The following is a 21,340-nucleotide window of genomic DNA, read 5'->3' as shown; positions in this document are numbered from 1 at the left end:
GAGTAGATATTATGTTGTTAAAGAACTAAGCTTGGATGGTCAGTCTGCAGTCATCCAATTTAATAAGGTAACCATATCTAATGGGTTAGTTATTAAATTAAAATTGGTCCAAAACGTATCATGAGTTAAAAATAAGTGTAAGTTTGGTGTCTGTTTTTACCATATTCAAGGCTTTTTGGCATAAGATGTGCTCTGAAAAATCTAAGATGTTTAACAAACATCAAAATCCAATTTTCTTAAAATTTGCTTTTGGTACAGAGCGTCCCATATCATATTAGGTTATCTCCAATCTGTAACACCTAAATACGCACATCATACTCAAAAAATCTAACATCACCTGCAAAAAAATTTCTATTAGCCTTATTAAATTTTTCAAAATGATTCATTCTTCTTAAATTTTCTGATTTGTCCCCCAAATCGTAATTTAGACCCATTGCCGCGGTCTAATTTGATGTGGGACACCCTGTACAGTGTACATGAACAGGGTGGCCAAAATGTCCGGATTGTTCGGATAACATCTCAAATTGTATTTTCAGGATTTTAAGTCCAGAAAACATAATTTTTTTCTATTTTGACTCGATAAAAGCTAATTTCATGGAAATTTTCTAAATAAGTTGTCAAAATGAAGTTTAAGAAGATGTTCCAAAAGTGTTCATTCGAGAATATTTTCCAGAAATACATGCTGCAGTGGAATGTACCGATTGATAAAAAAGCAAATTTGTTCGACTGGGCAAAGTTAGCATAAAATATATCGGTACCAAAGCTTTTTTTTTATAATACCAATTTTATTTTTAGATTTTTAAACTTAAGAAATAATTATCGATTTCTAGTAAATGCCGTACTTCGTCCAGAATTGTATCAGTCAAGGTACAACTCGTCAGCTATAAATGCCACACAGGACACAAACTCTTCACTCTTCAGCTATCAATGTCAAACCAATGGACACGATATTATAGGTTCTGAATGTCACACAGGAACACAAGCTTAGCTATCAAGCAAGATCTTAAACGATTAATGCTAAACCAATGAGCACAATCTATTTGGCTCTGAATGTCACACAGGGAAACAACTCACAAGCGTAGCTATCAAACAAGCTCCTAAGCGATGAATGCCAATCCAATGGGTACGATCTCGTCGGCTCTCAACGTGACTCAATTTATATAGGTATGTTCAAACTGATTCATTACAAGTCATCCAAAATTTTAAGAACAGTGTAAAATAAACTGTGAAAAATTAAAAACTTTAAAATACCGGGTAATCTCATATACTCCTTATACTCATAGAAGATAAATTGTAACATAAAAAGTGTGAATAAACAGAAGGGGAGTAGGGAATGGGATTCCCCTAATTATGAAACTGCCCAAAAAAAGTACGAAGAGTCAGACGTAACTTGGAAGTTAAAACCAACTAATTCTGGGTTTCTTGTCATGTTATACACGTCCCAATAAACATGGGAATTAAGAAGTCGAATCATCATTTACGTGTTTAAGCTTTTCGAAATGGGATCTGCCTTCGCTGTATCTTAACAATTAAAAATGAAAACCTTTATTCAAGTCGTCACTTAATTCCCATGTTTATTGGGAACATTCTGTAGACTGTTAACCCTATCTCTGCTTGAAAACCAGGATATGCTGGGGGGGGTCAAATTGACCCCCCCCCCCTAAATCCCATGTTTGATGTCCAAATATGACAAATGATACATCATTGGGAAGCTCTTGTGCTCTACTTTTAAAATCTGCAAAAAAAATTTGCGAATTTGAAAAAATTAAATTTTTTATCGCAAAATCCAGTTATATAGTAAAAATGTTTGCAAAAAAAATTTGTCCAAAAATGAAAAATTATACATTTTTGAAAAGCCCTGGACCATGCCATTTCAAATATGAAAAATTTTTTGCAAAATTTCAAATAACTTGATTTTTAATTAAGAAAAACTAAAAATGTGCAAATTTCCTTTGTCAGGCTTTCCAAAAAGCTAAATTGTTACAGGAAAAAGCAGTCATTCAGGCAGTGTGCCTGAGGACTCAGGCAGTTAGTATTAAAGCCCGGTTTTTGGCCTAAAGGGAGGGCTTTGGGTATGTAGGAAAGTCAGAAAATTTGAACAACCTCAGACCAACACTTTTTGAGTTATGTAAAAAAGAACTACAGGGGGGGGTCCAATTGACCCCCCCCCCCTCCCAGCAGGAATAGGGTTAATTGTTAATAAAGTGCAAAAGATTCACAAAATACATCCTAACTTTAAATCTTATAAAATTTAAAGGTCAAGGATTACTTATTTAACAATTTATTATTGCTATAAATAATTTGTTTTAAGCTTGGACGAATAAGGAAATCTATCACAATTTAAAAAGATAAAAACAAGAGCTTACATAATAGTAAAACATAAAAAGCTAGCAGATTTTAAATTGTATTTTTTTTCGGCAGTTTTTTCATCCGGCTTTATCATCTTTATCATCTGTACACTACACAGTGCAGTCATTTTTTTAGATAAATTTTAAAGCAATGTAAGGTCACACTTTGCTCACAAAGAAACACAAAGGAAAATAAATGATAATATCAATGAGAAATTAAATTTTTTTTAACTTTGATGTTTTTTATTTTGGATGTTTTTTATAAAAATAAATTTTTTTTTCTTCTCTTTTTACGAATTTTACGGATTGTCTTAAATGTACGGATTGTACGGATATTTTCTGAAAATATTTGATATTTTGGCCACCCTGCATTAAGCTAATTTTTTTCTCTGGCCAAAGAAATTAACTTGACGATTTTCAGATTCTTGTGTAGCCATTTAAAACACGGACCTCAAAACGTTGCCTTTAATCTATTTTTACAAAATCATCAATGTGGAAGGTTTTTATGTCGTAGATCATTGATGGCTGTTTAAGCGGAAATTTAATGAGACAATGGGCGGGGTATTTTTATTTTTGAAACAATAATACAACTGTGCTAGTCAAACCACTTCAAAGTGGATGGATTATTTGTTGCGATAAGTAATTAATTATGTACATGCATAAAAACAAATATGCCATTATTTTAAGTCGTGATTGTGAAAATCTTTTATTTTTTCAGCAGAATTGCGATTTAAGATTTAACCTTGGATCGATTTAGATTATTAAATCAATTATTTTTACCTCTAAAAATAACTGTTTTTCATTATTGTCTAATTAAAATATTTATTGTAATATTAACTACGCCGCAAAACATATCTTACAACATAAAGCAATAAACCATCGTAACAAGTTTGATTATTTTGCAGGGTGTCCCAATAAACATGGGAATTCAGTGACGAATTCGATATCGTCTTTTTAAATAATTCTTTGATTTAGTATATTGATACCTGCTGAGAAAGCTGTCATCTGTAAGAGTTTCGTCTGCTATGTAGTATGTACACATTTTGTTTGTTTATGTTTTGACTGCATACGGTTGTATTTAGTAAAACAAGAACATTACAATAAACAAACAGAGTATACTTGTCCGTATTCACTGTTCATCTTATGGAGACATAGGACACACCTTTGCAGTCTTTTTACCCTTTTCATAAAATAAACTCTAGCAGACATAATAATATTATGGCTTTTGAAATTAGAAATTAAAATGCTAATTCATAACAAAGCGATATCGAATTCGTCACTGAATTCCCATGTTTTTTGGGACTTACTTACAGTGCTGCAGTCTCCACCCAAGAAGAATTAGACATAAGAGACAACTTGATGCATTTTTTAAAGTCCTTTTCTTTACATTGACTCCTTTAGCTTTGCGCTTATTGAACATAATATTTAAGACTAGGGTGTGGCATGTTCAGACTTTTTTTAAAAACTGTTATCAACTGTTTGTTTTTAAGGGGTAACAAATTCACACGATTTTGTTGAAATGTTTTTGCTAAGTTTGAGGGAAAGATTAAGGTCTAGAATTGAATGTTTAAAGCATAAATAAAATTACACGTTTGGAATACACCGTGACACGACTAACATTTTTTTAGATGACAAAAAAAAGAATTACGTTGCTGTTAATGACTGAAATGACCAGAATTGTAAAGAGAAAAAATGTTTTTTGGTCAAATTGTGTATTATTATTCCTTCTACATTGCTATAATCTCAGTGGAATGACCCAAAGACAACAAAAATTCCGGTGTGGTGATTCCAAGAAGATTAAATTTTGATTACACTTGGAAATTATAATCAAGCACTCGTCCAAGCCCCCCCCCCTGACACTAAGCTGTTTACAGGGAAATTGATGAAAACCTGGCCCATTTGATTTGATTTGATCTGATCTGATTTGATCTGATTTGATCTGATTTGATTTGATTTGATTTGATTTGATTTGATTTGATCTGATTTGATCTGATTTGATCTGATTTGATTTGATTTGATTTGATCTGATTTGATTTGATCTGATTTGATTTGATTTGATTTGATTTGATTTGATTTGATTTGATTTGATTTGATTTGATTTGATTTGATTTGATTTGATTTGATTTGATTTGATTTTATCTTTAATCTTTGTGAAAAAAATTCTTGAAAGTAGATAAATTATTATGAAATTTTAATTTAATCAAACAAAGTTTTCATGAGTGAAGCCATGCAGTCTTCAAATTTGGCGAATTCTGAAGCTGTAATGTACTATAGTAGTATGTAATTGTAATTTGTAAGCGCCAAATTCCATTTTCAGAAAACTCATTCATCATTCATTTAGCTTGAATTTAATGAAGGATTTTTATACAGTGAAACCCTTAATAACAAATACATCGGAAGAATTTAACATATGTCGTCCTGACAATTTTTCAATGAGTTTTATACTATATTACGCAAATTTTAGTATTTGCGAAAACAAATAAATAGCCATTAATATGCGGGAACAGTTTTAAAGAGTTCCATATAATAATTTCATTAAAAACTAAATATCTGCAACATTCCATCATCAGAAGAAGTGAAGAATTCGACATTTGATGAATTCTTTCGATGTATTCGTTATTAAGGGTTTCACTGTAGATCACCAAACATTGCCTTGAAATAATTTGATGATAAAAAATCAATGTTACAGATAATGCATTTTTAAGCTGAAAATTCGTATTTATTAGTGAATAGATTAATAAGAAAACTATTCTTTTATTTTTAAATATTATTATATAATTGACGTGGAAGCTATTCGTATTAATATTGTATTTTTTTTTCTTATTTGAAACGATAAAAATTGTAATAACACTTTCTAAGTTTTCAAGGATTGATGAATTATAGATTACTGAATGTTTTGAAAGAGAGTTAAATTCATTAATTTTGAGAATTCATAACTTAAAATTAGTTATTTTACAGGAGGACTAAAACATTTGTTTTTATGCATTTAAAAGGTTTCATCGGGCCCCATATTTTTTATTTGGAGTGCACATGGATCCTGTTGGCCTACATTTGTAGCATATAACGTGCTGGGTTAACCACTCATCGGGAACACTAGACGGGCTGGTACGATCGTAATTGGTACGATTACACTAGACCGGCAAATCCTTGTACCGGTTCGGGTCATGCAACGATAGGACTTATTTCTGATATTTTTTCTGTTAAAAAAATGGACAAAATATCAGAAATCTCAAATAACTGACTGAAATAATTTTCCGAAGACGGACTGGATCATACATTGATCGTAGTTGTAACAAGCTTATGTGTTACGTGCTACGGTGTTAGTGCGCTTAATGTGTCACGTGTTACGGTCATAGATAATAGAATATATATTAGAGGGGAATTTACTAGAAAAAAGTGTAAAACGGCCATTTCGTTGTACTGTTTCCATGCTGCAAGTGTACTTCACATATTTATGCTATATAACCTTTTGGGCCCTGGAATATCATTTTATAGAAAATCTAAAATTATTGTTAAAAGAACACCAAATTATTAAATAGGCTGGTTGCATTATTGACCAATGATCATTTCACATAGACTCTATGCCTACCACTTTACAAACGATGATTTTCCGTTATAACTATAAATCAAATGATGTTTTTTATTCACCTAATTCATTATAAAGTTATTTAACACTTCAAAAAATTCGAAATTAAAATGAATAGTCCAGGGAACATACTGTATTAATGTACTCTACTGCATATAATTTGTGAACATTTACATGATTTGTACACTTTGAACTCCCTTTCAGGCTGAAAGGGACTGAAAAAAATCATACCGAGAGATTCTTTAAATTCCCCTCTAATATATATTCTATTCTCTATGGTTACGGTGTTAGTGCCTCTGTACTATGTGTGTCCTAACAGTGATTTCCAAAAAGTGTGTTATAATTATTGTAAATACTTATACTATATAATATCTATATATATATATATATATATATATAATTTGCTTGTCTGTTTTTTTTGTTCTTTGGTGCTTATGTTTGCTTGTTTGTTTGTAACCACGTCAAACGACTGAGCCGCTAGTGTCAAAATTTTTTTTTCCAGGAAAGACTTTTGGATGATAAGAATTTCAAAAATTTTCCCTAAAAATATGACTTTTCAATTTATAGTTGATCAGTCGAAGCTTTTAAGGGTATAATTGTGAATCGGGCATGCCATTCGTATCTATGGACTGGAGGGTCACTTTAAGTTCTGTGCAAAACATCAAAATCACATTAATTCTATAATAAAGGTATATGATATGAATGGATGCTATCATATTTCTCTCTTCATAGGTAAAGAAATTGTTTATGTCCAGTTTAAAAAAGGGTTTAAATATTCCTTTTTAACCTCCCCCCCTCCATTTCCTTAAAAATTCGTTGATAAAATCAACCCCACTTTTTCTTATAATTTATTTTTACATTTTTTTATTTTGATCTTAATGGTTATTATATCCTGAAAAGAATCAACCCAGACCAAAATATACATTTTTTACATGTGGAAACTAACACCTACATTATTTACTCCATGAGGTGTGGATCATCATTAATACCAAATTTTAAAGGTTTGGAGAACTAAGGATACTTTTCTCTCACCAGAGTTGAGAGCGGTTTCTCGTTCAGAACTCCGAGAAGTTCAGTCTCCGCACAGCAGGCCTACAATCCGGTCAGAGACTTAACTTTCACCGCTTTACACAATCGGAGAAAACATTTGATAAGGTATAAACTTCTAGTTGACCGTCAGAGACTTAACTTTCACCGCTTTAAAAAAATCGGAGAAAACATTTGATAAGGTATAACCTTCTAGTTGACCGTCAGAGACTTAACTTTCACCACTTTAACCAATCGTAGAAAACATTTGATAAGGTATAAACTTCTAGCTGACCGTCAGAGACTTAGCTTTCACCACTTTAAACAATGGAGCAAACATTTGATAAGGTATAAACTTGTAGTTGACCGTCACAAACAAAGCTTTCACCGCTTTAAAAATATGAAAAAAACACTTGATAAAAGGTTTAAAGTCGGCAACTTAACTTTCACCGATTTATATAATTGGTGAAAACAATTTATAAGGTATTAACTTTCAGTTGACAGTCAGAGACTTAACTTTCACTCTTAAACTTTTAAAATTATAAACATTCGGAGATTAAACTTTGAAAAGTACAAACAGTCAGAAATTCAACTTTTTGAAAGTAAAAACATTCGGAGATTCAAATTTTAAATGTATAAACATTCAGAGATTCAACTTTTAAATGTATAAACATTCGGAGATTCAACTTTTAAATGTATAAACATTCGGAGATTAAACTTTGAAAAGTATAAACAGTCAGAGATTCAAGTTTCAAATGTATAAACCAGGGGTGTATATAATTCCAATTTTATTATTCTTTCCCTCCACCCTCTGAATTTTTTTTTTGATTTCCTTTTCAAATTCTATAACTAAAAAGACATCTTTTTTTAAGATTTATACTACAGTGTATAATATACCCCGTGTAAAGAGCTCCAACCCTTCACTTCCTTAAATTACCCTGTCCTTCCTTATCTGCCAACCTCCCATCAATTTTTTCCCTTCCTTCCCTACATTCCCAAAACATGCTCCTTCTACTTCTCTACCTTCCCTGTCCCTTTTATAGCTCTCTAATAGTATAATCGGTTGGAGATTAAAGTTTTAAAAGTAGAAAAAGTTGGAAATTCAATTTTAAATGTATAAACAGTTTGAGATTAAACTTTTAAAGTATAAACAATTGGAGATTAAACTTTCAAAATTATAAACATTCGGAGATATATCTCTTAAAAGTATAAACAGTTGGAGATAAAACTTTTCAAGATATAAGCATTCAGAGATTAAACTTTCAAAATTATAAACATTCGGAGATTAAACTTTAAACAGTATGAACAGTCGGAGACTACTGCTGCTTCTACAACGGGGTGATGGAGAGCTGCTTGCAAGGAGCAGCTTCTTCCATCTCTGATACCAGACCAAGGAGTATGAAATAGAAGGGAGATACACCTGACGCGGCCAGCCCTTCCATATGATTATGCATGCTTTGCAGACGGGTTCCCCATTTGTATAAGAAATATTCAGAATAGGTTATTGTATACGCGATAATTGCATATCAGACAAATATTTCTTATACAAATGTAGTACCGTCTGGAAAGCATGTATAATCATATGGTAGGTCGGTCCGCGTTAGTTGTATCTCCCTTCTATTTCATACTCCTTGTACCAGATCCTTTTATCTCTAGATCTACTGGTTTCTCAATCATGTCTGGAGGACAATAAATCCCGTCCTCGTAGATCGTCATGATCACTTCTTCGCCTGGAGTCATTGGTCAATATCGGTATTGTAGCTGCTCCATATCTCGGGTGTCTCTGTCAAGAGAACCAGCTCAAGAATATGGAACTTCTGCATGACCTAGAGGTCCTGGTTGCTCTATATCTCCAGTGTCTCTGCCTAGAGGACCAGCTCGAGATTATAGAGCTTCTATATGTCCTAGAGGTCCTGGTTGCTCTGTATCTTGGGTGTCCCTGTCAATAGAACCAACTCGAGAATATGGAGCTTCTGCATGTCCTTTAAACACTTTAGCTGCTCTAAGGCCCCAGTAACTCTGTTCATACATCCAGCTAGAGAAGAAAGACTGGATCCTTTAGCTGCTCTGTGTTTCCAGTGGTTCTGTCCGAGAACAAGCTGGAGAGTAAAGAGAGCCCTCTGATATCGTTAGTGTTGCTGAGGATTCCGAGGATGTATATTTATGTTGAAGGATGGGGAAGGAGGCTGGTACCCTCCTTAGTCCTCTGATGAAGATATACCAGTCTGAGAGCTGTCCATGAAGTTCAAGTCACCAGGCCTTAGTTGGATAAACGGAGCAAAGCTCTAAAGTCCATCCTGTATAAGGTCCTGGAGTGCACTGTTCCTTTTCTCCAGGTTCTCTACTCGGCTTGGATTTGGGCAAAGGGTTGAGGGGTTTTTGTATCTGGTCATATTCTAAATATTACACCATGCTTTAAATACTACAGTGTATAGATAGATAGATAGATAGATACTCCATTAGAGAGAGTCTAACATTTAAGTGAATGCATGTTCGCGTAGATACTACAACAGTTTTTAAATTTGCGTAAAAACAAAAAAATTCTTATTTTCCAAGAGTGAAGCGATGAAACATAATTCTGCAGACCTATTTATGAGAAATATAAATATAACCTTAGCTCTGAAATATTAAATTTGTTTTCAAGTTCTCATACATGAATGATATTACAAAACTTTTAACTGTAAAGTTCTAATATTTTGCATACCTCTTACAAGAAAATGAAAAATAGGAGAATTAGTATGAAAGTAATCGATGAAATCATTTTATTACAATATTATGTTGTGTGGCATTGCTTTAAAAAAATGAATAAAAAAATCATGTAAAATATGATATTTCTGCTAAATATTGAGGAGCTTCTATATTTCTGTTTTTAATATCCAACTACGGTTTCTTTTTTTTAAATTTGATTTCATGACGGTCGTTTTGTTGGGAACTTTGGACACCGCTGATATAACGGTCGTTTTGTTGGGTACTTTGGACACACAGCTGATATAACGGTCGTTTTGTTGGGTACTTTGGACACACAGCTGATATAACGGTCGTTTTGTGGGGTACTTTGGACACCGCTGATATTTCAACCTACGAACTCTGTTGGATCAAATAGTCCAAAATTAAAATATTTCAGGTTTACACCACCAAGTTGCAAAGATATACGGGTTAGAAGTTGAGCATTTGAGTTTGTGAGAAATATGAAATAAATTCATTTAATTTGAACGCATAAACCTAAAGGAATTGTTCAAATTTTCGGATAATTTGGAAGTTTACAACTTTTGAACAAAGGGTTCCAATTTTCAATTGTACCTTGACAAGATTGACAGGTATTTTGAATCGAAAAAGGCGGATCAAGTTTTGTAGAAAGTTTGACAAGTTTAAGGTTTTCTGTCCGAAAATTGTTACTTTTAGGGAATGAAAAGAAAAAAACTTTTCAAAAAATGTTCCACACAAATTTTAGTGACAAAAAAGAGGCAAACTTGCGTTATTGAATAGATAACGTCAAGCAGTATGTTCAACTGTGTAGGAAACCCCCCTTCCCCCCCCCCCAAAAAAAAAATTGGAGGGAAGTTATGACGTCACAATTACTTTCTACTTTTCTCGGTTTTAACTTATCTCTGAAAAATCAATTCAATGAGTGGGTTCTTCAACATATTATTCAAAATCTAAAAACTATACATTCAAACGAAGTATTTTTTACAACTTTTTACTTGTTTTTTACATTTAATCAAAGAGATAAATCAAATCTTAAAAATTTTCACTATAAATGTTACTTAGTTCTAAATACAGTTTCAGTTTATTCATTCAAAATAATAGTAATCATTTCTTTGGCTCAGTTTCTCTTTATGAAGATATCAAACACGAGCAGCTATAATTTAAACAAACTTTGTATTTAATATTGTTTCCGGTTTAATATTGCTTCTGGTGCCACTTTTCGAAAATGTTATCTTTTCAACAAAAGAATCCAATTATTTTGAAAAAAAAAATACTAATTTGTTATGAAACTTTTGTAAACATATTTTTAGAAATGTATACTATATATTATGAGACATATCCGATTCAGAACGCTACATTCAAGATTTTTAAATGATGAAGGAAATTAGAACATACTTGTTCTTATTTTAGTTTTTAAATGGACAGACAGCGTAATTTCAAGTGTCTTTCCATGCAGAGATGGCAATACCAAATTCACAAAGGTACCTACGACTTTCGACTGATCAAACTGAGCACAGCTTACACAGAATTATAGAAGGATTCAAGTGGCTTTCAAGATATTTAAACAAAGGGCTTTTTTACTTTTTACTCGATGAACAGTGAAAAATGTTAAGGGTACCATTGTAAATCTAACATTGTCCTCTTTGCTTGGAGGGTCACTTGAAATTACACCTACAGTCCTTTAAAGCTAATCTTTAAACTAGGTTTCTAAGCGATGAACAATTCGAGTTCGCCTCCTCTAGAATGTCCTATACCAGGTGATATTTACTTAACTACAGTCGTCGTCGTATTTATCAAATAAACATGTAGGCTTTGTAGCTCACCGTTCTTTAACATACAGCTAATTTAATATGATTACTTTATATAAAACGAAATTTACCATGAAGTCCCCATGCGTGATAAAGTACAAACTAGTTTTGTAAAAATATTTACAGATTCGACTTTCCTTCTTCTTCTTCTTCATATAAATTCTTTTCCCGTAATCTTTTAAACTTTTCACAAACTTTTTTCATTATGAATTTAATAGGTGTCATTCATTTCAAATTTAAACTTTGAATGATAGTTCATATTTGTTTTCAAATCTGGGACTAGGTTTACTTTTTATCTTAAATCTTTAAATTGTATTCCTATTTTGAAAATTCGGATTATTGTTTCTTTTAAAAGGTTTAACATTTCATTTTTTAATTTAAATTCTTTTTCATTTTGTTTTCAAAGTAACACTTACTTTTTGTTCGTAATATTAAACTAAAAAAAGCATTTAAAAATAACGAATAGTTTGTTGAAAGATTTGAATAAACTAGCTAAAGTGCTTATTTTTATTATTAACTAGAGTGCCCGGTGATGCCCGTAGAATTTTAGAAATGTTCAATTATTTTTAGACTATGTCACTCCCGGGGTACCCGTGGGTTCCCTCAAAAAATGTCGAGCCGATTCGGTCCAACAGTTTGGCCAGCTACAGCTGACATTAAAATGTAAAATGAGCGAAGAGCTTTATTATATAGATGAACAGATTTTTGACATTTTGATAAGGATATCTCACTTATTTTTTATATTCCTGACATTCTCTTTGCTTAGACAATATGTTTTTGCATTCAATATAACAAACAGTCAAATAAAGAGCTTGAAAGGGAGTGTCTGGTTAGACATGGTAGTTGAACTGAGAATGCAGTTTTGTAGAGAATTTTTAGAAAGCATTTGAGACCTTACAGTTTACATTTTTTACATGTTTTGCATTTTTCGTCGTCGTTATTGAATAATTTTTAAAAAATCGATTCTCAAAATGATCCCTCCAAAATAGACAATCTATGAAGATTTTAAATATTGAATTTGCGCTCTTGCTGAACAAAAAAGCATTGTAAAAAGGTATGATACCAATAAATCCTAAAAAAATTCTTTACCAAACTGCATTCTCAGCTCAACTACCATGCCTAGCCAGTCACTCCCTTTACGTGGGAAGAGTATTGTTCATGTAACTGAAATAGGAATTAATAATGATATTGCAGTGGGTGGGTCACTTTACACCCTCTCGCATTTTATACCCAATACACAATTCGAAATTTAGAGATTTTCGGGGGGAAAATAGTTTTTAGGGCAAAAAGTACCAAATATTTCAAAAACCCCCCTTCCCCCCACTCATAATTCGGGAACCATTGATACAGGATGAGACTTCATAGACGACTGTACGGAATTTATACGGTCTGGTTCCTTATAATCATGCTTCCCTGCTTAATGATTAAATAAGCCATTTAAAGACCACATTAAAGGCAGAAGATTTAATGTAAACTTGGGATCGTCATCAGTTTCAAGTCGTCTTTACAGTCTCATCCTTTACGAGTATCCCTTTATATCTTTGTTGCACTAAACACAAAACATGAAAGTTGAGAGACAAGTTAATTAGATATTAATTTTAAACGTAATTTTTATATTTCTCTGGTAGTTTTGAAAACAGGAAAAATGTAGGGTTTCCACTTAAAGTACATTCTGTGCTATTTCGTCTAATTCTTAAAATAAAATTTCTTATCAGAGCAAAGTTTGATACTGTCTCTTTGGTAAAGAAGCGCTATCAAAATAAAAGACAAAACCATCTCAAAAAGTATTAATTTTTAGGAAGGCTTGCAAATTTGACTAATTATTTTATTAGGAATTCGCTAATCCCCATTTTGTTATTGTTTTCTGTGAGACAGTTTTATATTTTCTTGATTTTACCAGTTTTTCAAGTTGTCAAAAATTAATATATAAATTTTAGTTTCCTCTTTTTCTACATTTTTACTAGAGATTATTCCTTTTAACCTTACTATTTTAAACTTTGATATTTTAAAATGCGCGCACATTCTTGATTAAAAGTATTATTATTATCATTATTATAAAGATTTCAAACAATAAAAATTTTCGTTCGTTAGAAATTATATTTTTATCAGAAATTTTCTTTTAATTATTATTGTTAGTTTTTCCCAATAAGCCAGCTAATTACTATCTTTATAAATTACTTTGAATAAATTTGATGGATTTAAGGTTAATTAAAAGAGTGAATCTAATTAAAAAACTAATTATTTGTGTTTTAGGACCTCAGGCACAACAAAAACATCTTTATCCCTTTAATTGATATGAAACTAAAAGCAAATAACGCTTGAAATAAAATGAGAAAATAATAAAAATGATTTTAAAAATTGAAAAAATAAAAAAATAAAAAATTACTTACTTAATTTTTCCACAAAGCTTCGAAATAATGCAAACACGGAAAAAATGTTTTGAATGTGAAACAGGACGACGCTCTGTTGATGAACCTCAGTCTTATTATGGAGGGGATCATTCAACTGGTCATCTGTGTACTAGGTAAACTATACAGCTTATCATCTGTTTACTAGGTAAACTATACAGCTTGTCATCTGTGTACTAGGTACACTATACAGCTTGTATTCTGTGTTCTAGGTAAACTATACAGCTTGTCATCTGTGTACTAGGTAAACTATACAGCTTTCATCTGTGTACTAGGTAAACTATACAGCTTGTCATCTGTGTACTAAGTAAACTATACAGCTTATCATCTGTGTACTAGGTAAACTATACAGCTTGTACAGCTTGTCATCTGTGTACTAGGTAAACTATACAGCTTGTAATCTGTGTACTAGGTAAACTATACAGCTTATCATCTGTGTACTAGGTAAACTATACCGCTTTCATCTGTGTACTAGGTAAACTATACAGCTTTCATCTGTGTACTAGGTAAACTATACAGCTTTCATCTGTCTACTAAGTAAACTATACAGCTTATCATCTGTGTACTAGGTAAACTATACTGCTTGTCATCTGTGTACTAGATAAACTGTACAGCTTGTAATCCGTGTACTAGGTAAACTATACAACTTATCATCTGTGTACTAGGTAAACTAAACAGCTTGTCATCTGTGTACTAGGTAAACTGTACAGCTTGTCCATCTGTGTACTAGGTAAACTATACAACTTGTAATCCGAGTAATAGGTAAACTATACAGCTTGTCCATCTGTGTACTAGGTAATCTGTTCAGCTTATAATCTGTGTACTAGGTAAACTATACAACTTTTAATCTGTGTACTAGGTAAACTATACAGCTTGTAATCTGTGTACTAGGTGAACTATACAGCTTGTCATCTGTGTACTAGGTGAACTATACAGCTTGTCATCTGTGTACTAGGTAAACTATACAGCTTGGCATCTGCGTACGTAAAGTACTGTTGGTTATTTAATGAATTGTACTCAATATACTACAACTCTAAATGTATGGTATATCTTAAAGGGAGTGTTCGCGAAAAAAGAAAGGGGGTATATGCTAATTCCGAATTGAATTCGGTTTTGATCGTGTTTTTTTCTCGATATTTTATTTATTTTAAACTACACGAATGCTCCTAATTGAACTCGACATTTCAAACTTGAAATGTCTGAATGATAAGTTTAAAATTTAATTGATTTATTTACGGTGTGGCTGGAATAATGCAACTCCTTGAATCTATACTCTCTTGGGTATATGGCGTTTTTAACCATTTTTTCGAAATACACCCAGTAGATAGAAGAAAAATACTAACGCTAAAAACCGAATGCAATTCGGGATCAGCTTTTTTTCGCAAACACTCCCTTTAAAAGTATTATATAATCTAAAATATATTGCAAAATTTACATTTAATGTCACCTTTAAAGATATCAAATCTATTTATTAAACATTATTAAACTTGAATCTCAACAGTTAACAATTTAAATCTTTCTGTAAAAACTTTAAAGATAAAAGGATTAAAAAAGAATAAAGTTAAATTTGAAAAATAAACTTTAAATCGAAATCTTTAAAGTTGCAGCAAAAAGTAAATTTCAAGTTTAAAAACTATCATTTAACCACTTGAAAGTTTTTTTTTGCAAAATATGTAAGGGGGGGGGGAGTCGGAGGGGGAGATATTTTAATATATTTAAGGAGTAGAAATACGGATACCCCTGCTATAGGCTATCCCACCAGGTTGCAAAGACCTAGAGTTGTAAATCTAAGAGAGAATCGTTGAATTAAACTTACAAGTTTCCCGATTGGGGGTCTATACATTTGTGTAGAAACAAGAAAAAATATTTACGAGTCAAAAAACTTATATCTACAAAATTGTCTTACCCGGTCCCATTTGGTAACCCCCTTCAAACCTTTAGCCTACAGTGAACTAGCTAAACTATACAGCTTTAGCCCACAGTGCACTAGGTAGACTGAACAGTATTAGGTAAATTGTGCACAGCTTTAGCCCACAGTGAACTAGGTAAACTATTCAGATTTAGCCCTCAGTGTACTAGGTGAATTGTACACAGCTTTAGCCCACAGCGAAACACTTAAAGTATTTATTGTTAAACTCTTAGGAAATCGTTTCTGACATTTTATTAAATATTTACTCAATATCTTCTTATTTATCGGTTTACAAAACAATTCCAAACATTTATTTTTAACTTCTTTGAAAAGTCTTTCACAATTTTCTTTTTTTTTTGGAAAAGTACAGAAAATATGAAATATGGATGCATGTAAGTCGTAAGAGGATCCAACAGTGATAATAAATTTATCTCAATTTTGTTTATTTAGATTTATCTTTTATATCATTATCTCTTAAAAGCATTCAAGTATTATTAAAGTATTAATGTAAATTTAATGGAACCATGTATTTATACGACAATACTTACATATAGTATTTAGGACAGGATTGAAACATTTTGAAAGAGTTTACGATATTTATCAATACAATTTTTATTATTTTGATTGTCCATTAATTAAATCAGTTGTTTTGTATATATTATATCATTACAAGATCGATGTATCAATACACATAAAATACATACATGCATATTTTAATATATATATGTAATATGTATGCATATAGAATAAATTATTAATCATTTCACAGTTATTACATTATTATCAAATTCGTCAAGATATAAATGATGATGGCATTAGTTAGTTAGAACATACGTATGTAATAAAAGACCAATATTGAAGAATATTAAAGATTAATAAACATTATAAATAAATATATATATATATCAATATTTGTTAATTCCGTTCATAATTACCATATATCGGAACCAAATAGATTGTTAAGTACAATAGATGGCAACGTAGTATTTGTACACTCCCAGTACAGCTGTATTCTTACATCACAAGTGTCAACTCAGTATTGTGTCCGAGAAAATTATTAATAATAGTGATAATTTTAGAATAAAGAGCTTATCTTACAGTGAAAAAGGTGCAATTTTATGTCTTATTTATTTTCTGTTTTTACACTTTTTTATTTAATCTTGAAAAACATGTCAAATAATGTGAGACAATTTCGTTTTCTTTGTTATATTTGACACTTGTGACGTCATGTATAATTGATCCATTTCTCTGTTGCCACCTATTGTACTGTTTATCACACCGGGCTGGTATTAGGAGTATGGTCCATCTAGCTAGATTTGTAGGTAAAAATATTCGCTTCTCAGTCTTTATTGTCTAAGATCTATATGTACTACAGTACTGCACTTATAAACCTTTATGTACATGCAGGTATAATTATCTTTATGTACTGCAAGTATAGCTATTTATATGTACTGCAGGTGCATTTACATATTTTTTTATGTATTGCATGTATTTATATATCTGTATGTACTGCAGGTATATATATCTACATGTACTGCATGTAACTGAATATACTGAAGGTATAACTATCTATGTATACTACAGGTATATATGTCACTGTGATCTTGCCAGAGTACATTTGTTGCAAAAAGCGTGTTGGGTCGACTCTACACTGGGCGGTACAACTGAGCCCGAAATTTATAAGAGTGTCGTTGAACGAAACTCTCGAGTTTCCTTTTTGGGGTCTAAGCATTTGTGCATATTTTGATTTAAGAGATTTAAAAAAATGGAGATTATAAAGAAAATAAATAAAATAATATTTCACAACAAAAATATTGATATCCACAAAACTGCTTAACCCCATTCGCGAAACCTGGGTTTCAAAACTGGTTTTCATTACCATACCCTGTCTTAAGTTTTGGGCTCTGAGTGCATATACAGTACATTTTGCACCGGCTCGGATTATGCAACTTGTAGAGTGGGGTGAAGTCTGTATGTACAACATACATGTTTAAGTAATATATATATTGCAGGTATGATTGGAAACATGTTCTCTATATTTCTTCTGAGCAGGAAGGAACTTAAGAACTCCTTCAACCAGGAAACAATACCTTCAAGATTAAAACAAATTTATCGTTTATCAGATAGGATCTACAATGGGTATATGCGGCGTAGAGATCCCCTTAAAGGGACTGAAAAGGAAAAATGAAAAATTGATAAAATCTTAAACTTAAATCACGTGACCAGAACTATCACCAATGGCAGAGCAGTGTACTGATCACGTGTCTCCTTCTGTATCACGTGACCACTTTACTGCACTGCCATTGGTGGAATTTCTGGTCAAGTAATACGGACGTATAAATAATATTATGAATGAAATCTATTAAAAATAGAAATAAAAAATATAACAGTAAATCTAATTTACAATTAGCTTTCTCTGGGATATCATCGTTTTCAGATTGGTTGCTTATTTGTTGAATTTGATCTTTTTAAATCTACTACTTTTATACAAAATTGTATATATATTAATTTTCGTATAAATTTGACAACGTTGTATATCAATTTCTCGAGATAGGAACATCAGATATGACTTTCATGGGTCGCGATCAAGAGCTAAAGTGAATAGCTTTCAGCCTACACCCCCTTTCATTTTTCCTTTACAGTCCCTTTAAAGGGATTGTTCGTGTATTTGAACATAAAACACTCATTTTCGAATTTTGAATCACAACAAAACCTATTAAAATAGGTAAAATGACCAAACACTTTTGTTTACTTAGAAACCCATGTTTTTCGCAGATTTTTTAAAACTTAGAACCAGTTTTTTTGTCTAAACCGCAATAAGCTTTGCAAAATTAAAATTACAGGGTCTTTTGTGTATTTTTAAATGGTAAAAAAATTAAGTTGATATTTGAATAACGTATTATATTGGTTTAGTTGCTTGCCTCCCTGTCCACCTTCGACTTTATCTACTTGTTCACCATGGCGCTCGAGGCTCTCAGGTATTATCAATGTACTTGTCTTAAAAATATATTTTTATAGAAAGTTTACCCGTCTGAGTAGCTAAATAGAGGACTAAAGGCATATTTACATACATACAGTGCTTAGGATCCATTTAATTCATCTTGATCCGGATCCAGACCATGAAAAGTTGTTTAGGATTTGCTGAATTTTTCTCTTTTTGCTTATTTTTACGCTTTTTTTACTGATGTTTTTGATTTTTCTGTGAAACAGTCAGAAAAAAGTTATTAACAGTTGTAACTTCAAAAAATTGAAATATGGGAAAATCCGCGAAAATCCGCGAAAATCCGCCAACAATCAGAAAAGTGCCATAAGTCGGATTTACTTTTAAGGCTTTTAGAGACTTACAGACAGCATACTTAACATATCCAAGTGATTTTAACGGGGTACCATTTCATCAAAGCGTCCCTTATTTTTCAACAGATAAGTTTTTGTTGGAGCAAGAAGTTTTTTGGTTAATCCTTAGCATGCTGATTACACATTGATTTTCAATTTTATTCGTGTTTGAATTAGAGATACAAGTTTTAGATTTCTCTTACTTTTATAATTGATAGATTTTCGTTTTTAGAATCCTCAGATCTACAATTGAAGGAACTGAAAACACGTCACAAATTCTAATTTTAATAACCAAATCTTTGCAACCTGATACCGATAGGGAGATGCCAACCAAAACAGTGCAGGGCGGAATTATTTTTTTTCGAGAAAACTGTCCTTTTAACAGGATTGAATCCTAACTTCTATTTACTTTTGTATGTAATAGTTAATATAATATTAAAAATAGAACAAATAATCAGAGACAAAATTATTAAATATCAAACGTAAAAGGATTAGAAAATTGGATTTTGTTGCGAGTGTTCAGGTCCTCGACTAGTTTAATGATTTTTATTCAATAGGGAAAAAATAATGAAAACACTTTATTTTAATTAGACATTCCACTTTTTATATTTTTAGCTCTTTTAAAGAATATCTAAGTGCTTTTAAGCATTTAAAATAAATACAAATAACACCATTTTTAGCGGTATTTCCAAAAAGAATAGAACAGATATTAGAGGGGAATTTAGAGAATCTCTCGGTATGAATTTTTCAGTCCCTTTCAGCCTGAAAAGTGTACAAATCACGTAAACGTTCACAAATTATATGCAGTTGAGTACATTAATACAGTATGTTCCCTAGACTATCCATTTCAATTTCGAATTTTTTAAAGCTGTTAATTAAACTTGATAATGAATTAGGTGAATAAAAAACATCATTTGATTTATAGTTATTACGGATAATCATCGTTTGTAAAGTGAAAGGCATTGGTCAATTATAAAACCAGCCTATTTCATAATTTGGTTCATTTTAATTTGAGATTTTATATAAAATGATATTCCAGGGCCTGAAAGGTTATATAGCATAAATATGTGAAGTGCACCTGCAGTATGGAAACAGTACAACAAAATGGCCGTTTTACACTTTTTTCTAGTAAATTCCCCTCTAATATATATTCTATTCTCTTTGGGTATATCATTTTCTTGCGGGTTTTCGTTGTAAGTTTACTAACACTGTAGTTTTAACTTAATATTTATTATTGTAACATTGTACCCTTTGCAGAATTTTATAATTAAAAAAGTGTGCAAACATCCAATGTTTACAGTCTAAGTATAGATTGTATTATTTTTTTAATTTGTTTAGGTTAGTTATTTCATCAAAAAACTTCAAATGTGTAAAAATATTTGGTGTTTTCGAAATTCCTTATCTTAAGGAGAAAAGTTTAGAAAAATTAATTTAACTCATAACAATTTTTATTCTTTTACTAAAATTAAAACCCTAAAAAAGGACAAAATTATTTATTAGAGAAACGAACGAAAATCAGGGGAAACAAATTCATTATTTAGAATTTAGGTTAAAAAATAAATAACAAATATGAAATGAAAGTACACTTAATCTATTGTGGCTTAAAACCCCTCCCCCCGTAGTGCATTCACTCCCTGAACTACTCCCTCCCCCCATAGTGTATTCACTCCCTGAACTACCCCCACCCCTCGCCTACTTCTTTCGAATCTCTTAACAAGCACTTAACAAGTACAAACCCATTAACAGTTTAATTTTCATATTTCATAAATATTAGTTTAATTAGAAATAGAATAGAAATAGGCTTCTATTTCAATTGCAAACATTTGATCTTTGTATACATTGTAAAACAAAAACAAAACAAAAAAATTTTCGGATTTAAAAAAAAATCGTGGATTTTCAAGATTTTCAAAAATCGAATTCTGTTCGAAGCTAATTTTTTAAAATTCGATCATTCATAGACCTTCACTGGGGTCACGCGAGGTCCCACACAAAATTTGGGCTTGATCGGTTTAGTCGTTTTGACGTTTATTGGATACAAATAGACACCCAAGCAAAGTTTACATAGAGATAGATAGATAGAGTTTGAGATGTATTTTCTGATCCAAACATCTTTGCAACCTGATGCAACTATGTTATTTCCAACGAGGTTATAGTATATAGAGTGATGATGTACGCTAATCCTTTACTACTCATGTACAGGCCTTGAATACTCCACT

At 31.5% G+C, this 21,340-nt stretch overlaps 1 protein-coding gene across 1 annotated transcript; it reads left to right on the top strand.

The window, feature by feature from the left end:
* Window positions 1–4: 4 nt before the first annotated feature.
* LOC111705511 (uncharacterized) lies at window positions 5–19,583 on the top strand. Its single transcript, XM_023478089.1, has 9 exons — window positions 5–67; window positions 957–1,164; window positions 6,936–7,089; window positions 11,370–11,423; window positions 13,728–13,735; window positions 13,929–13,998; window positions 17,804–17,871; window positions 18,705–18,769; window positions 19,357–19,583. Exons 4-9 carry the CDS (start codon window positions 11,381–11,383, stop codon window positions 19,520–19,522), a joined length of 420 nt encoding a protein of 139 aa, XP_023333857.1. The 5' UTR covers window positions 5–67; window positions 957–1,164; window positions 6,936–7,089; window positions 11,370–11,380; the 3' UTR covers window positions 19,523–19,583.
* Window positions 19,584–21,340: the final 1,757 nt, after the last annotated feature.

This window comes from Eurytemora carolleeae, unplaced genomic scaffold, assembly GCF_000591075.1.
Source record: "Eurytemora carolleeae unplaced genomic scaffold, Eaff_2.0 scaffold671, whole genome shotgun sequence".
Taxonomy (NCBI): Eukaryota; Metazoa; Arthropoda; class Copepoda; order Calanoida; family Temoridae; genus Eurytemora; species Eurytemora carolleeae.
This window is presented reverse-complemented; position numbering and strand designations above follow the sequence as displayed.